General features: G+C 46.1%; 1 protein-coding gene across 1 annotated transcript; it reads right to left on the reverse strand.

The window, feature by feature from the left end:
- Positions 1-306: 306 nt before the first annotated feature.
- Dhdh (dihydrodiol dehydrogenase) lies at positions 307-14,872 on the reverse strand. Its single transcript, XM_034517878.2, has 7 exons — positions 14,716-14,872; positions 13,997-14,108; positions 13,152-13,315; positions 7,893-8,145; positions 5,630-5,754; positions 2,590-2,737; positions 307-2,361 (listed from the first exon to the last, which is right to left on the reverse strand). The coding sequence occupies exons 1-7, from the start codon at positions 14,869-14,871 to the stop codon at positions 2,252-2,254; spliced, it is 1,068 nt and encodes a 355-aa protein (XP_034373769.2). The 5' UTR covers position 14,872; the 3' UTR covers positions 307-2,251.
- Between the last annotated feature and the right edge of the window lie 265 nt (positions 14,873-15,137).

The following is a 15,137-nucleotide window of genomic DNA, read 5'->3' on the forward strand; positions in this document are numbered from 1 at the left end:
CACACATCAGGGGCTATGTGGGAACAACAAACAGCCTTGGAATTCATGGAAGATCACCCAATGGTTAGCATAATCACCACAGGTGTGCCTGGCAGAGGCAGAGTCCCAAGAACTACACATCCTGAGGACTGGACACTATTATGAAGTTTTCCTCTGCTTGTTGCCCTTGAGGTCACCACTTTGCCCATAATCTATGGGTTGTATGAACACTTTAAGGGGGTTTCCAGCCCCTTGCTGGGTAATGTTTGTAACCGTTAGGACTTTCTAGGCCAGTCAGCTCCCAAATAACGACACAGAGACCATGTATTAATTATGAAAGCTTTAGGCCTTAGTTTATTTGTTTCCAACTAGCTCTTATAATTTAAACTAACACATTTATATTAATCTATGTCTACCATGTAGCTTGTTACCCTTCCTCAGTTTCATACATCTGGCTTCTTCTGTGTCTCACTGGCAAACCTCCCCACCTCAGATTCTTTCCCAGAGTTCTTAATTCTCCACGGAAGACTTCCGTTCTTCTCCTCCCTCAGCTGCAGGCCATTTAGCTCTTCATAAAAACAATCAGACTGTGTTGAGTGTTTACAAACACTATGACAAGCGGTGCTTAACAATATCAAAGTCTGGCCTGCCAACACAGAAATCAGCGTCTGGATGATACAGAGACGATCTCTACAGTGCGCATAAAGGTCACCCCAGCAGGTGTCATCGATTCTTACAATAGTAATAATCGATCTTTTTCAAGCATTGCTGCTGGAGCAGATTAATGATTCAATCACAAGACTTAGAATGTAGAGATGTGGATGTTAGTATAGTTAGGTTAAGATGTTTTTGTTAATGGTTTTAATGTAGAAAATCTTGGGGAACAATTTAAATTTCAGAAAGGCACACTCTTGATAGTTGAGCCTGGGCCTGGAAGTTTCTAGCCTCTGTGCAATCTTATCTAGGTCTACAATGTTTTCAGCTTCTGAGACTTACTGCTGAGTAAGCTCACCCTTTTTTTTCCTTTCTTTTTGTTTGTTTGTTTTTGTTTTTTGTTTTTTGAGACAGGGTTTCTCTATGTAGCCCTGGCTGTCCTGGAGCTCACTCTGTAGACCAGGCTGGCCTCGAACTCAGAAATCCGCCTGTCTCTGCCTCCCAAGTACTGGGTGCCACCACTGCCCGGCCCCTTTTTCTTTCTGAACTCTGGCTGGCTGATTCAACTCAGCTGTTCTGGCTCAAATCCTTTCTAAGCTGACTGATTCAATTCGGCTTCTCTCAGTTTCAACTGAGTTACTCTGCTTAAACTAACTCTGACAATGTGTACTAATCTTCTGGGTTTCCCTCCTTCTCTGGCTTGTTCTGTCTTCATTTGTGTCTAGCTTGTTCTCTCTTAAGCCTGTCTCTGTAAAATTCTCCAGGCAAACTGCTTCCTCCTTCCGATCTCTCTTTCTTGCTTTCTCTTAAAGCAGTCGCTCTTTCCTCTTTGTTCTCATAGAAGTTGGGCATATCCTATTCTGTCAAATCTGATTCGTCACTTTGTCTGCCACTCAATTAGACATCACTTTCAAACATGGGTGCTTCCTTTTACAAACTAACATTACCTTCATTGTTTGGAGTTAAAGGTGTGTGTCCTAAGGGCTGAGGCACACCACAATCAGAAACAGTTTTTTTCCAGTCAATACCACAATCTTGGGGTTCATAGTGTGATCAAATATCTTATAATAAATATGATTTAATAAAAAATTATTAATGAATAAATATGCACCCTGAGTATTTAAAGTATAAATGACTGTTTTTTATATAAAAGTTTAGATTTGTGATTCTTTTAAGATTTTTATGATTACTTTTTAGTTTCTGAATCTGTTGCCTGCCTGTGGATTCCATTCCTCTAACTGGGCTGTTTTGTCTGGCTTAAGTGGGGGAGGATGAACTTAATCCTGCAGCGACTCCATATGCCGTGCATGTGCGTGTGCGCGTGTGCGTGTGCGTGTGCGTGTGTGTGTTTTCTCCTAAAGAGAGAACCTGTTTGGCCTAAAAAGAAGCTTCCTGTGTCTGTATCCTGCTTACTCCATATCTCCTCTTCAGACCCTGACTCAATTAAAATTAGCCTCCACACCAGAAAGGGATGCTCTCCAACCTGAGAACACAGGCTGTTTTGAAAAACAAACAAACAAAAAACAACAACAACAAAACCTCCAAAGCAATGAGGGTCAGGTTAGGGAGGTCCACGTAGGAAGGAAGCTTGCTTGCCATATCCACCCCAGGAGGTGCATCAGCATTTATCCTGAGGGAAGGTGACTCCAATGGCCTTCCTCACCTCCTCCAAGATTTCAGCCAAGAGCTCACTCTCTGCCAGAGGAACTACAGGACTCTCCTTAAGACCTGAGAAGAGAGACCACAGGAAGACTTGTCTAAAACTCAGGCATCGGACAGCAAGAGGACTATAATTCCCAGAAGGTTTTGCGGCACAGGCAGGGTGGTTTGAGAAGGTAGATATCCCTCTGAATCCTGGGAGATGTAGTTCTAAATAGCTGCTTGTGCTTCAGGGCAGGCTAGAACACAATATTCCCCTCAGACCTCGTCCCAGTGCAGTCCTCCACGCCTCCTCACCTTTACGAAGGCACTCCCGGATGTGGTTGGCTTCATAGAGCAAGCATGATCCATTTAAAAAATTGTACTCTTTCCCGAGGGCAGGCGGAGGGAACTCCTTACGCTCGCCATTCACCACCAGTTCTGTTGGGCACCATGATTTGAGAATCTGGAGGAAGATAACAAGTGACTACTCTGTTGACCCTTACCAACAAGGCTCAGGGACTTTACTCTGGACAGCACACCGAGTGGTACCCGGGTCCAGCTCTGGCACCTGCAAGCTAAGCAATTACTCCCACTCAATCTGTGAGCTCAGGCCTGCCTTCTACCTGAATTGAGGCTCAACAATTTGTTCCTTAGCAGTGGCCCTGTCATACTAAGACTTGCGTGTTGTCTCCCCAGAATCAAAGGACCTTAGACCTGAAGACCAGGTCTAAACATTACATGGCTCCTTTTGCCATGTAATGAATGCTTACTACCACAGTGTCCTGGGTGTTAGCACTACAGGCTGGTATCATCATTCTTTTGTTTTGTTTTTTTGTTTTTTGAGACAAAAACCTGTCTAGTCCTGTGTAGTCTATGTAGTCCTGGCTGTCCTGGAACTCACTCTGTAGACCAGGCTGGCCTCAAACTCAGAAATCCGCCTGCCTCTGCCTTCCAAGTGCTGGGATTAAAGGCCTGCACCACCATTGCCCGGCTTGGTATCATCATTCTTGGTTCCCATACTTTTTTTTTTTTTAATTTTGAGGCAAGGTCTCATGTAGCCCAGGTTGGACCCCCAACTCTTTGTGAAGCTGAGGTTGTTCTTGGACTTCTGATTCTGCCTAAGATTACAAGTGTGTATGATCATACCTGGTTTCCATACAATCTTCCTTCTTATCTGGTAGAAGACCTGGAAGTTAAACTAGCCCTCTGCCCACTTGTAGGACAGAACAGAAACACATGTAGGGCAGCTGGATGAGGGCAGGATGGGTAAAGTCCCTTAAAAACACAGGGAAAGTCTCGAATTAATCTATAGTTTAACTTGTTATATAGAGGATTTCTTTCACTAAATATTTTTTTTTAAAGATTTATTTATGCCCGGTAGTGGTGGCACATGCTTTTAATCCCAGCACTTGGGAGGCAGAGGCAGGTGGATTTCTGAGTTCGAGGCCAGCCTGGTCTACAGAGTGAATTCCAGGACAGCCAGGGCTACACAGAGAAACCCTGTCTCGAAAAACCAAAAAAAAAAAAAAAAAAAAAAGATTTATTTATTTATTTCATGTATGTAAGCACACTGTAGCTGTCTTCAGACACACCAGAAGAGGTTGTCTGAACATTACAGAACATTACAGATGGCTGTGAGCCACCATGTGGTTGCTGGGAATTGAACTCAGGATCTCTGGAAGAGCAGTCAGTGCTCTTAACCACTGACCCCCCTCATTCATATATATATATATATATATATATATATATATATATATATATATAATTTTTTTATTTAAGTGTTAGGGATTTTTGAGGGTCTGGCTAAGTAGTCCAGACTGCCCTTGAAATCCCTCTTTAGCCCAGGATGGCCTGAAATTTGTCATTCTCCCTGCACCTCTAGGCCAGCACGACTTCCTTTGGCAGCTAGGTGTCAAGTGCAGGGTACCATATATGCTATCCGAGTCTTCCACTGAGCCACACCTTCAGACCAGAATCAGGATTTATTTCAGAAAAACCTGACCTCTAGTGATACACAGATAGTGTCTGGAAACAACTAGAAGATCACACATACAGCTAGAATGTTCTAGGCGTGGCTGGCATGTTTGGAACCTCAACTGTTCACAGAATCAGATGTTTATACACCTGGCTTCCAGCAGATGGAGCTATTTCAGAAAGTTGTGAATTCTGAGGCGAGGCTCAGACAGCTTTGTAGTCTGTGTTTGCTACTTTGTGGGTTTTCATTCTTCCACACTTCTCCACGCTTTTCCTTCCATTCTTTCAAGCCCCTAACACTAGACAGGAGAAGAAAAAGTTGCTGCGCAGTGGTGGCACACGCCTGTAATCCCAGCACTTGGGAGGCAGAGGCAGGCGGATTTCTGAGTTCGAGGCCAGCCTGGTCTACAGAGTGAGTTCCAGGACAGCCAGGGCTACACAGAGAAACCCTGTCTCAAAAAACCAAAAAAAAAAAAAAAAAAAAAAAAAAAAAGAACCTAAAAAACAAAAAAGGAGAAGAAAAAGTTATACAAGGTAAAGGGGGCGATGATATTCCTGCGGATTAGGGGCATCAAGTTTCTTGGGGCAAGTTTGATCTTCACTATCTAATATTTTCTTGCTTCTTCTTTGCGCCTATTTGCCAAGCCAAAATCATCTCAACTAACCAACAATCCACCCTGGTGCTTGGCCCTAGCATTTATATACCCTCTGAAAAGATCCCAGAATCCCAAATATCACACAATCACAGAAACTATCTACAGCTGGCTAAATCACGGGCCCCGCCGAAGCACAAGGCAAATCACAGTCACCTGCTGTGGACAATCTGAAGCTGCATCCTATCCCACACTGGGGATTAAAACGAAAGCACATTCCTATTTCTGTGTTTTGTTTTGTTTTAAAGAAACCAAAATTCTCATTACACTGCTTGCTCACTGCCATGGTATAAGCACGGTGTAGGGAAAGCTTCCATTGTTCCAGACCAAACTGGTTCATCCTCCATGCCTTCCCCATGAAACAGAGGAACCCTGAGCCAAATAAAATGTCCCTTCAGTCAGGTATTTGGTCACAGGAGTAGGGAAAGCAGCATATACATCTAGAAAGAACTTGGGGCTGGAGAGAAACTGGGTGGTAGAGCACAAGCTTAGCACTCGGGAAGGCTAGGCTTCCATTCCTAGCACCAAAACCCATACATCTGAAGAACCAGTTTACCCTAAGGCCTGAGGATATGAGACTGTGGCTTCCAAGACCCAACCCCCATCCCCTGGCTTGGTTGTTAATGGGTGTGAGCCTCTCAGAAGCATGGTAAGAAAAAGGTCACTGCAGCCCCAGGCATCCTCTCTGATGGCTGCTGCACAGGGTCCCCAGGGATGTGCTGTCTCACCTGGGCCATGCCCTTGGTACCATTCACATACGCTGTGTTGGTGAGGTTGGAGGAGATGCTGCAGGTGAAGCTACCATGAACCCCTCCTGGGTACTGAAGTAGCACGCTGACAGTGTCGTCCACACCTGTAAAGAAGACACAAGTCAGCATGGGGCTGAGGCCTGGGTCAGACTGCACACCTCTCCAACACTGGCCCAGACACGTGGCCTGTGTGCTGTTGTTTTGTTTTTGTTGGTGTTGCTGGGTTCTATTTGTTGGAGACAGAATCTCCAGGAGCACAAGCTCATCCCAAACTTCCTATGGATTAGACAATTGTCTCCTGATCCTCTCCTCATTTCCCAAGGGCTGGGATTGCAGGCAAACACCACCGTGCTTGACTGAATAGTGTTGGTTTCTACGTTTCTAATTTATTGTTAGTGTGTATATGTGTATGTTGTACATGCAGAGGGACATGTGCCACAGGACATGTGTAGAGGTCTTAAGACTCCAGGAAATTCTCTCTTTCCCTCTTTTCCTGAATTCTGGGGACCTAACTCTGTTCTTGAGGCTTCTGTGGTAGACACCTTTGATCCGCTGAGCCATCTCACCTGGCCTGCTTTGTTTTATAGAACAGGGTCTCACTGTGCAATCCAGGCTGGCTCTGAACTCATGGTGCCTTCCTACCTCTGTCATCTAAAGGCTGGGGTAACTCCTGAACCACAGTGCCCTGAACTAATTATATACTTTGAAGGAGTAATTATATGGTATCTGAATTATCTCTCAGGACTGAAGAGATGGCTCACTGGGTAAGAGCCTTTGCTGCTCTTGAAGAATATGTGGGTTCAATTCACAACCATCTGTAACTCCAATTTCAGGGGATCCCATTCCTCCTCTGACCTCTGCAGTCACATAGAATATATTCATACACACACACACACACAGAGAGAGAGAGAGAGAGAGAGAGAGAGAGAGAGAGAGAGAGATATGAAAATAAAATAAACCTTTAAAAAACCAAAACAACCAAACAATAGGCAGGGTGGTGGCGCACTCCTTTAATCCCAGCACTCAGGAGGCAGAGGCAGGAGGATCTTTTGAGTTCAAGGGCAGCTGGTCTATAGAGTAAGTTCCAGAACAGCCAGGGCTACACACACAGAAACCCTGTCTCAAACCCTGTGCCCCTCCCCACCCAAAAAAAAAACCCAAAACAAAAACCTAGTTTACATTGCTAGGTATGATAACACAGACCTTTAATTCCAGTACGTGGGAGGCAGAAATAGGCAAGTCTCTGTGAGTTTCAGGCTTTGTTTTATATATATATATATATATATATATATATATATATATATATATATATATATATAAAACCAACAAAGAGTGCTAAAAAGAAAGCGGTTAGGTCTCTTTTGTGGTATGTTCAGGCCTTGGGTTCTATTTACTATTTCAAAAGAAAGCTAGGAGGCTGGAGAGTTGGCTTGGGAATTAAGAGAACCAGCTACTCTCACAGAGGACCCAGGTTCAGTTCCCAGCACCCACTGGCAGCTCTCAACGGTCTGCAACTCTAGTTTCAAGAGATCTGGTGACCTCTTCTGGAGGGCACCTGGCACGAAAGCAAAACAGCCATACACACAAAAAAAAATAAAGTTATTTGTTTTGTTTTTAAGACAAGGTTTCTCTCTTTATAACCCTGGTTTTCCTGGAACTTGCTTTGTAGACCAGGTGGCCTTGAATTCACATAGATCCATCTGCCTCTGCCAGCACAGGGGTTAAAGATGACCACCATTACTGCCAGGAGTCAACTGTTTATATTTCTTAACTGTTGTTCATTTGCCTTAACAGTTATTTTAATTCTTCATTAACTCCTGCTAACACCCCTATTGTTAACATTTGACCAGTCAAGTAATTAAGAATCAGCTGTCCAGTCTCAGATCACATGAGAGCCCATTGAAGAGTTGACCTGTGTGAAAAGGAGCACAGGATGAGTTTGAGAGGATTCTGAAAGAGATGCTGGGCCCCGCCCACATTTCCCGGGATGTTAGTTCTTTGAACTGCATTTCCCAGAATGCCATGGGGCAGCTACTTGCTTAAATCATGTGCATATGTGCCACTAGTGATTCTGGGAATGGTAGTTCTTTACTTGTCTAGGCGAGGAACTATCCCTCCAGGAAGTTCCTCCAGCTGTCGAACTTGATTTCCGGGAGGTGGGGGGCGGGGCGGGGGTGGGGGTGACACAGGAGATTGGAGAGAGAACGCCTCCTACAGCTAGTCATTCGAAACTATGAAGTACCTGTTTCATGAATCCTCCCCACAGCTGAAATCTTCTCTGGTTTCTGTGCACCAAAGACCATGGAGAGGAACTGGACACAGTAGATACCTAGGTCTAGCAGACTACCTCCGGCCTGGTTCCAGTCTGTGGCCCGCGGTACAGATCTTAAATCAGTTCCAAATTCTGCCCGGGCCACTCGTAGGTCTCCTATAGTTCCTCGGACCAAAACATCCCGCAGAGCTTCCATGGCAGGAAAAAACCGGCTCCAAATGGCCTGCAGACCAGAGAGATGAGCCCAAGGAAATGGAGGGATCAGTACTGAGGTAATCAGGCACACCTCCGTTAGCGAGGGATATCCACTGCTCCCCCTATCCAAAACACAGTTATCTTTCCATAGCACTCCAGAGCCCCCAGTACAAGGTGCTCACCTTTCCCACTGGGACCATCACCTCAGGTTTCAAGTACTAACCGTCTCTGTCCCGTACACATTTTTTTTTTTTAAAGACAGGATATTATGCACCCCAGGCTGTCTTCCAACACGTGTAGCAGAAGTGAGTCTCCACGGAGGAGCTGCCTAGATCAGATTGCCCTGTTGATATGTATGTGAGGGAGTGCCTTGATTTTAACTGCTGTAGCAGCACTATTCCTTGAGCAGGTGGGCCTTAACCCAGAGTCTTGAAACCTCTCTAGCCCTTTAAAAACTATATTGGTGGAAATAGCAGTACGTGCCTTTACTCACCGCACTTAGGAGACATGCTCAGAGCAGCGTACCATGACAGGGACTGCCAGCAGCAGGCAGGGATGGAGACATCTCAGTAGCCCGCGGCAGCTCTTTGTAAAAACCAGTTGTTCCCATTTCTCCTAACCTTAGCCCTGGACAACGGCTGTATAGATTTCATTTGTGTGTGACTGCTTTTCAGTTGGCCTTAGTGTGCATAATCATTCTATTCTATCTGACTTTCCTATTTCTTTCTCCTTCTGCTCTGGTGAATTTTGTGAAACTAGATGTTCCTTGATGTAATGATTCTTCTTCTTTTTTTTTTTTTTTTTTTTTTTGGTTTTTCGAGACAGGGTTTCTCTGTGTAGTCCTGGCTGTCCTGGAACTCACTCTGTAGACCAGGCTGGCCTCGAACTCAGAAATCCACCTGCCTCTGCCTCCCAAGTGCTGGGATTAAAGGTGTGCGCCACCACCGCCCGGCGATGTAATGATTCTTAAACAATTAAAAATTGAAGCACGGGGCACAGCACAGCACAGTCCTAATGGCCCAGGTACATGCTGTGTGCTCTCATCTTGGAAACAGTGCAATAACTGCACAATGGTAGTTCCTGATTAATGTTTGATTTGCAAAGAAAGTTTAAAGGAATTATTAGAAAATGAAATAGAGCCAACATTGAGACCCTGAGAAAGGAAAAAAATAATCTATAATTATTGAAGTTATGAAACAGGTTTTGTTCAACATTTAAGAGTGGTTCCTGGATAAGAAGTATAGATACATAGAATTATATGCTACTGAAACTAAGTCAGAAACACCGGGACTCTTAGGAGAGTCATTGTGTGCAATGAACAGAAGCAGGAAGCTAGAGGAACTGCTGAGTTAAGGGTTAATTTGATTCTTTCTGGCCACTGCCTGGCAGCTTTGCCCATGTCATTTATCATTAGAGCTTCACAGGAAAATGCAAGTAGCTGACCTTGGAGCTCTGAGGTCTGAAGTATAATGAGTCAAAAGTTAAACTTTAAATAATGATAAGTTTGCAATTATTATTATTATTATTATTATTATTATTATGGCTACAGGCCTGGGAATAGGGACGCTTGAAACTTTGGGGAACAATTGTAATTCCTAATTCCTTGTGGGATGTGGTTATTCTCTTGAATTTGATTTGGCAATGATTATACAATGTCTTTTTTTCTACCTGCTTTTGGAGCATCAGTAAAAGACTGGGGCAAGAAAAAAGGCGAGAGAGAGCAAGTGGAGAGCGAATGAAGAGTGAGTGAGGTGTGTGTGAAGAGTGAGTAAAGAGAGAATATAAGGTAAAGAGAGAGTGTGTGAAGAGTAGAGAGATTGTGAGGGAGAGTGTGAGAAGAATGTGTGTGCGAGTGAAAGGAGAATGCATCTGGTGTGTGTGAGATGTGTGTGAGGTGTGTATGAAGAGTGTGTGTGTGTGTGGGGGGGGGCAGCCTCCCTGGCTTGGTAAACCACATGCCAGGCCACTGTGAGCCTGGGTTGCCTATTGCTTGACAAGAAGAACCTGTGTTGGGGTCAACTATGCCCACCAGGCCGGTCTACCCTTTGCTCTGGGAAGCTCAGGATAAATCATGTCTGCCCCAAGGGCTAGTGAGGTAGTCCGGACACCAGTCAATGTCCACTGAGCCTGCATGGTGCCAGTTGCCTGTTCTAGGCTCCTGGCTAAGCCGCCATCCTTCCACTATTGAAGGTGCTTGTTTGATTAGTTATCTGATTTTTTAATTAATTAATTAATTTATTTATTTATTAGTTATTTTGAGACAGGGTTTCTCTGTGTAGCCCTGGCTGTCCTGGAACTCACTCTGTAGACCAGGCTGGCCTCGAACTCAGAAATCCGCCTGCCTCTGCCTCCCAAGTGCTGGGATTAAAGGCGTGCGCCACCACCGCCCGGCTGATTTTATTTTTTAAACTTGACATTAAAATGGAGAACTACATTGGGAAAATAAAAGAGTGTGTGTGTGAGAGTGAAAGGGGAATGCACAGAGGTGCATAGGAGTGTGGGAGTTGAAGGAAAGAAAAGCGCACAGGAGAAAAGCAGATGTGCAGGAGATGCAGAGTGTGTGCGTGCAGCCTCAAGCTGCAAGTGAATGAGCGAGAAAGAGGACAGAGAGAGAGAGAAGAGAGAGCAACTTTAAGCCTTGAGTACTTGCCTGTCAGTTTGTACCCCAAAAGCAGTCTGTGTCTGTTTACTATGTGCCTTCCAGATATTGCTGCTCCAGTTGAGAACTCTGATCCTGTGTCAAGGCTGGCCCCCAACAGAAACAGAGGCAGGAGGATCACTAGGAATTTATGAAGGCCAACCTGGTCTTCTACATAGCGAGTTCCAAGAGAGCCAAGAGCCAGGGCTAAGTAGAGCAATACTATCTCAATAATAATAATAATAACAATAATAATAATAATAATAATTTAAAAAATAAAAGAAAGAAGAAAAGAAATTCTTCTCTTCCTCTTTCCAAACCTTCTCTCTTCTCTTTCCCCTAAGATCTAACCTGAAGGCTAAAGCATGTCTGTCCCACACTGTCTGAGTGAGTCCTGCTGAGCTCTAAGGAGTATGACAGCGCCATCCTTGAGAAACCCTGCTGACCTCACTTTGGGGTGACTTCTTTTTCCTCTGAGAAAGGGATTCATGTAATTCAGCTCTTTATGAATTGGAGAGCACTTTTAAATAAAGTTTTGTTTTATTTGTGAATCTGTGTATACACATGTGCCTGCTTCCAAAGGTCAGAAGAGGACGTCAAAACCCCATGAAACTATAGTTCAGATGACTATGAACTGTGTGTGTGCTGAGAGCTGAACTCTGGTCTTCTGAAGAGCAGCCAGTGTTCTCTTCAGTTCCAGCCTTAAACCCTCTATCCTTCCCATCTCTCTCTCTCTCTCTCTCTCTCTCTCTCTCTCTCTCTCTCTCTCTCTCTCTCTCTCACACACACACACACACACACACACACACACATTCTTTGAGACGACATGACCTTGAAACTGTGGCTGGCTGTCTTAGGACAGAAATATCCAAGTGTTAAGATTAAAAGCATTCACTACCATGCTGGACAGCCTCAAACTCTTGTTCTCCTGCCTCTGCCTCCTTCCCAGTGGTGAGATGACAGAAGTGAAGCACCACACTGCTTCATGTGGTCTTGGGGACGGAACCCAGGGCTTCCTGCATGTCAGGCAAGCACTCTGTCCACTGAGTTACATGCCAGCATCTCTTTAGTACCTCTCGGTAGATTGGCTGGCTGCCTGCCTGCCTCCCTCCCTCCCTTCTTCCTTCCTTCCTTTTTGAGACAAGGTCTCACTGTGTAGCTCTAGCTGGCCAGAAATTTGCTGTGTAGACAAGGCTGGATTCAAACTCTTGAGAGAACCACCTGCCTCTGCCTCCTGAGTGCTCCAGTTAAACACCTGATCTCTTCCTGGTTGACTTTAGTCAGGAGTTGGAGAGAATAGCTCCGTGCTTAAGAGCACTTGTTCCTGTAGAGGAGAGGACCCAGGTTTGCCTCCTACCAGCCAGCCACATGGTACTCACAACCCCTTCAGTTCTGGGGCATCTGACACCAACTTCTAACCTCTGTGGGCACCGAATATATACAAGGCAAATAAAATCAAATAAGTAACTCTAATATAGAGGGTCTTTGGGGGAGGGGGTTGAGACAGGGTTTCTCTGTGTAGCCCTGGCTGTCCTGGAACTCACTCTGTAGACCAGGCTGGCCTCGAACTCAGAAATCCGCCTGGCTCTGCCTCCCAAGTGCTGGGATTAAAGGCGTGCGCCACCACTGCCCAGCTAAAGGGTCTTTTTTAAAAGTCAGTATTTTGAAAGTCGTACAGTTTGGTGGTAAATTTTGCGTCTCCCATTAGCCTTGCCGCAGATGACCAGAGCCGCGTAATGAGTTAAAGACTCCCCTGCCTCGGATGTTACCTCCCCTGTATCAGGGATGGAGTTCCGAGAAAGTAACCCTTCACTATCTCCTGATATCTCCTGTTCTCCGGGAGAAGGAAGCTTTTTGCGTGCCATTGTCTAACTCTTCCTGGGAGTGGAGGCTACAAAGGCTGAGTCACTGTTCTTATCTGTGGGTTCCTTAGGTCCACAGAGCAAGCAGTAACCTGCAGTAACAGCATTGGTGCATCTGGGAAGCTGAGCTCCTGCAATGCCATGGGACTCTCCTGAGCTCTGCCTGACACGCCTCCCCATGACTCCCTAGGTAAGTCTTGCCAGCAACCCCTAAGCAAATGGCCTCTGTCCTCTTTGGTTTTTTTGCTTTCTAAATAAATACTTTTCCTTCAAGTGGAGAGAAATGAACTTGAGTCTGTGACTAGATGGTAGATTCAGTTACATCCTGGCCAACACAGAGATTCTGATGTGTGTGTGTGTGTGTGTGTGTGTGTGTGTGTGTGTGTGTGTGTTGGTGGTGATGGCGTATTTTGACTGTGGACAAACCTGAGCAACCATGTTTAGTACTGGCAGATGGTGCTGCAAACGTGGGCAACCACGTTTAGTACTGGCAGACAGTGCTGTATAGAATGAGAGGGGGCTCTCCAGGCTTACCTCCATAAGGAAGACGCCCTGAGAACGGGCTGTCGCAACCATCTCCCGAACTTCTGCTGCATTCACACCCATGGGTTTCTCGCAAAGGACTGCCTTGCCTGCTGCCAGGCAGAGCAGTACCACTGGCTTGTGCTGGGGGTGCTGGGTGGCGATATAGGCCACCTCTGTGGGAGAAAGATGGAAGGAAGGAAGACAGGAGATCAGCAGCACTGTCAACAAGAGGCCGCCAGTGTTCGGGGACAGGGCTGTGAATAGTAGTCTCATTGGGAAGAGACTACCAAGCTTTTGGGTAGTGACAATTTAGAAATTTTGGTTTCTTTAAAAAACTTAGAAATAGAAGAATCTGTTTTCGTTTTAATCCCAGGTGTGGGATACGGGGCTGCTTCAGACTGTCCACAGCCGCTGACTATGATTTGCCTCGAGCTCTAGCAGAGGTGTGTGTGGTTTTGCCAGCTGCAGAGAGTTTCTGTGATTGTGTGACATTTGGAATTCTGGCCACTTTTCAGAGGGGATATAAATACTAGGGCCCCTAGAGGTGGGTTGTTGGTTGAGGGTTGTTAAGTAGTCATGCACAAAGAAGAAACAAGACGAAATTAGATATTCTGATAGGGATGATCAAACTTGCCTATAATCAGCAGGAAGTAGTCTACTGATAAGACCACACACACACACATGAGGCAGGAGGACCACCAATTGGAGACCAGCCATGCTAGCCCACACCTTAGAAACTGGAAACCAAGGCATGTGGATCTCTGTGAATCTGAGGCCAGCCTGGTCTACATAGTAAAGTTTCAAGCCAGCCAGGGCTATACGGTGAGACCACCTCCGTCATCCAGGGCACTCACCCACATTTGGGTCCTTGGCCAGTTCCTCATAGGAGCCATAGGCCTTGGGGATGTTGTATTTCTGTGCAAACTCTTCTGCCCGGTTCAGGTCCCTCGCAGCTACCGCTACCACCTAGTGTTGGATTCAAAGGGTTGAGATGTAGTTTGAGGCCACCCTGGTCTACAGAGTAAGTTCCAGGGCAGCCAGGGCTATACAGAGAAACCCTGTCTCAAAAAAAACAAAACAAACAAAAAAAAGCAAAAAAAAAAAAAAAAAAAAAGAGATGTGGAAGATAAAGTAGGGGAGACGCAAGCAATGGAGGAGGCGGCAATGGGAGCTTGGCCTCCTCCAAGACGGCTGGGTGGCTCGGGAAGATATTACTGTCAGGGAGGGGAAGCAGATGGACGGTGGAAAGCCTTGCTTGGTACATGGCAAGACTGAAGGAAAAGGGAGTCTCTGAATGAGCCCAGGATTCAGTCTCCGACTGCACAATGGCTTCGTATCTCAGCAGCTGAGACCCCACCTCCTGCAAACCTCAAGCACCTCAGTTTACAAGACTGGGGTGAAGAGGAAGAGGGAACTGAAAACAAGCCTCTTATGGCCTTGGGGACCAGAAGAAGGGTCCCCTTCTGTCTTAGACCTACGGACTCTCCTCCCTCGATCCTTGGACTAGGGATTCTCCCTTAGACCCACGGCTCCACTCTTCCCTCAGACCCAGTGTCTTCCGAGCGAGGGGCACCTGGTGCTCCGAGAGAGGCAGCGAGCTCAGCACGCTGGTAAAGTCGCTGGCAATTAGGCCAGCCGACACGATGCCCCAGCGCAGCGCCATTTTGGACGTCCTCTGCCTGCGGGGCTGGAGGTGGGGCCAACGCGCTCCTCGCAGCCGCTTCGTCATCGCAGCAGGATTTCGCTCTCCGGAGCTTCTGCCCAGGTTAACACTTTGACCCTTAGGGACACGACTGAGGACTTGTGTGTGGGGGGGAAACAGTTATTTCTCCAACGCTTTGCGCTCTAGCTCGCTCGTGCTCTCTCACCTTCTCTCTCCCTTCTCCCCCTTCCCCTCTTCTCCCGTCCTTCCCTTGCCCAGGCTGGCCAGCAATTCAGAATATAGCCAAGGCTGCGTCAACTTCTTGATTGCCTTGATACAGGCTTATGCCACCG

The sequence above is a fragment of the Arvicanthis niloticus genome, chromosome 1 (assembly GCF_011762505.2).
Source record: "Arvicanthis niloticus isolate mArvNil1 chromosome 1, mArvNil1.pat.X, whole genome shotgun sequence".
Classification (NCBI taxonomy): domain Eukaryota; kingdom Metazoa; phylum Chordata; class Mammalia; order Rodentia; family Muridae; genus Arvicanthis; species Arvicanthis niloticus.

Bases quoted from the DNA above. Each gene is read 5' to 3' on its own strand.
- Dhdh (XM_034517878.2), bottom strand. From the start codon at position 14,871: ATGACGAAGCGGCTGCGAGGAGCGCGTTGGCCCCACCTCCAGCCCCGC. The intron at 14,109-14,715 runs GTGCCCCTCGCT...ATCCAACACTAG, and splicing joins TGCCTCTCTCGGAGCACCAG to GTGGTAGCGGTAGCTGCGAG. The intron at 5,755-7,892 runs GTACTTCATAGT...TCTTCTTTACAG, and splicing joins GGGGAGGATTCATGAAACAG to GTGTGGACGACACTGTCAGC.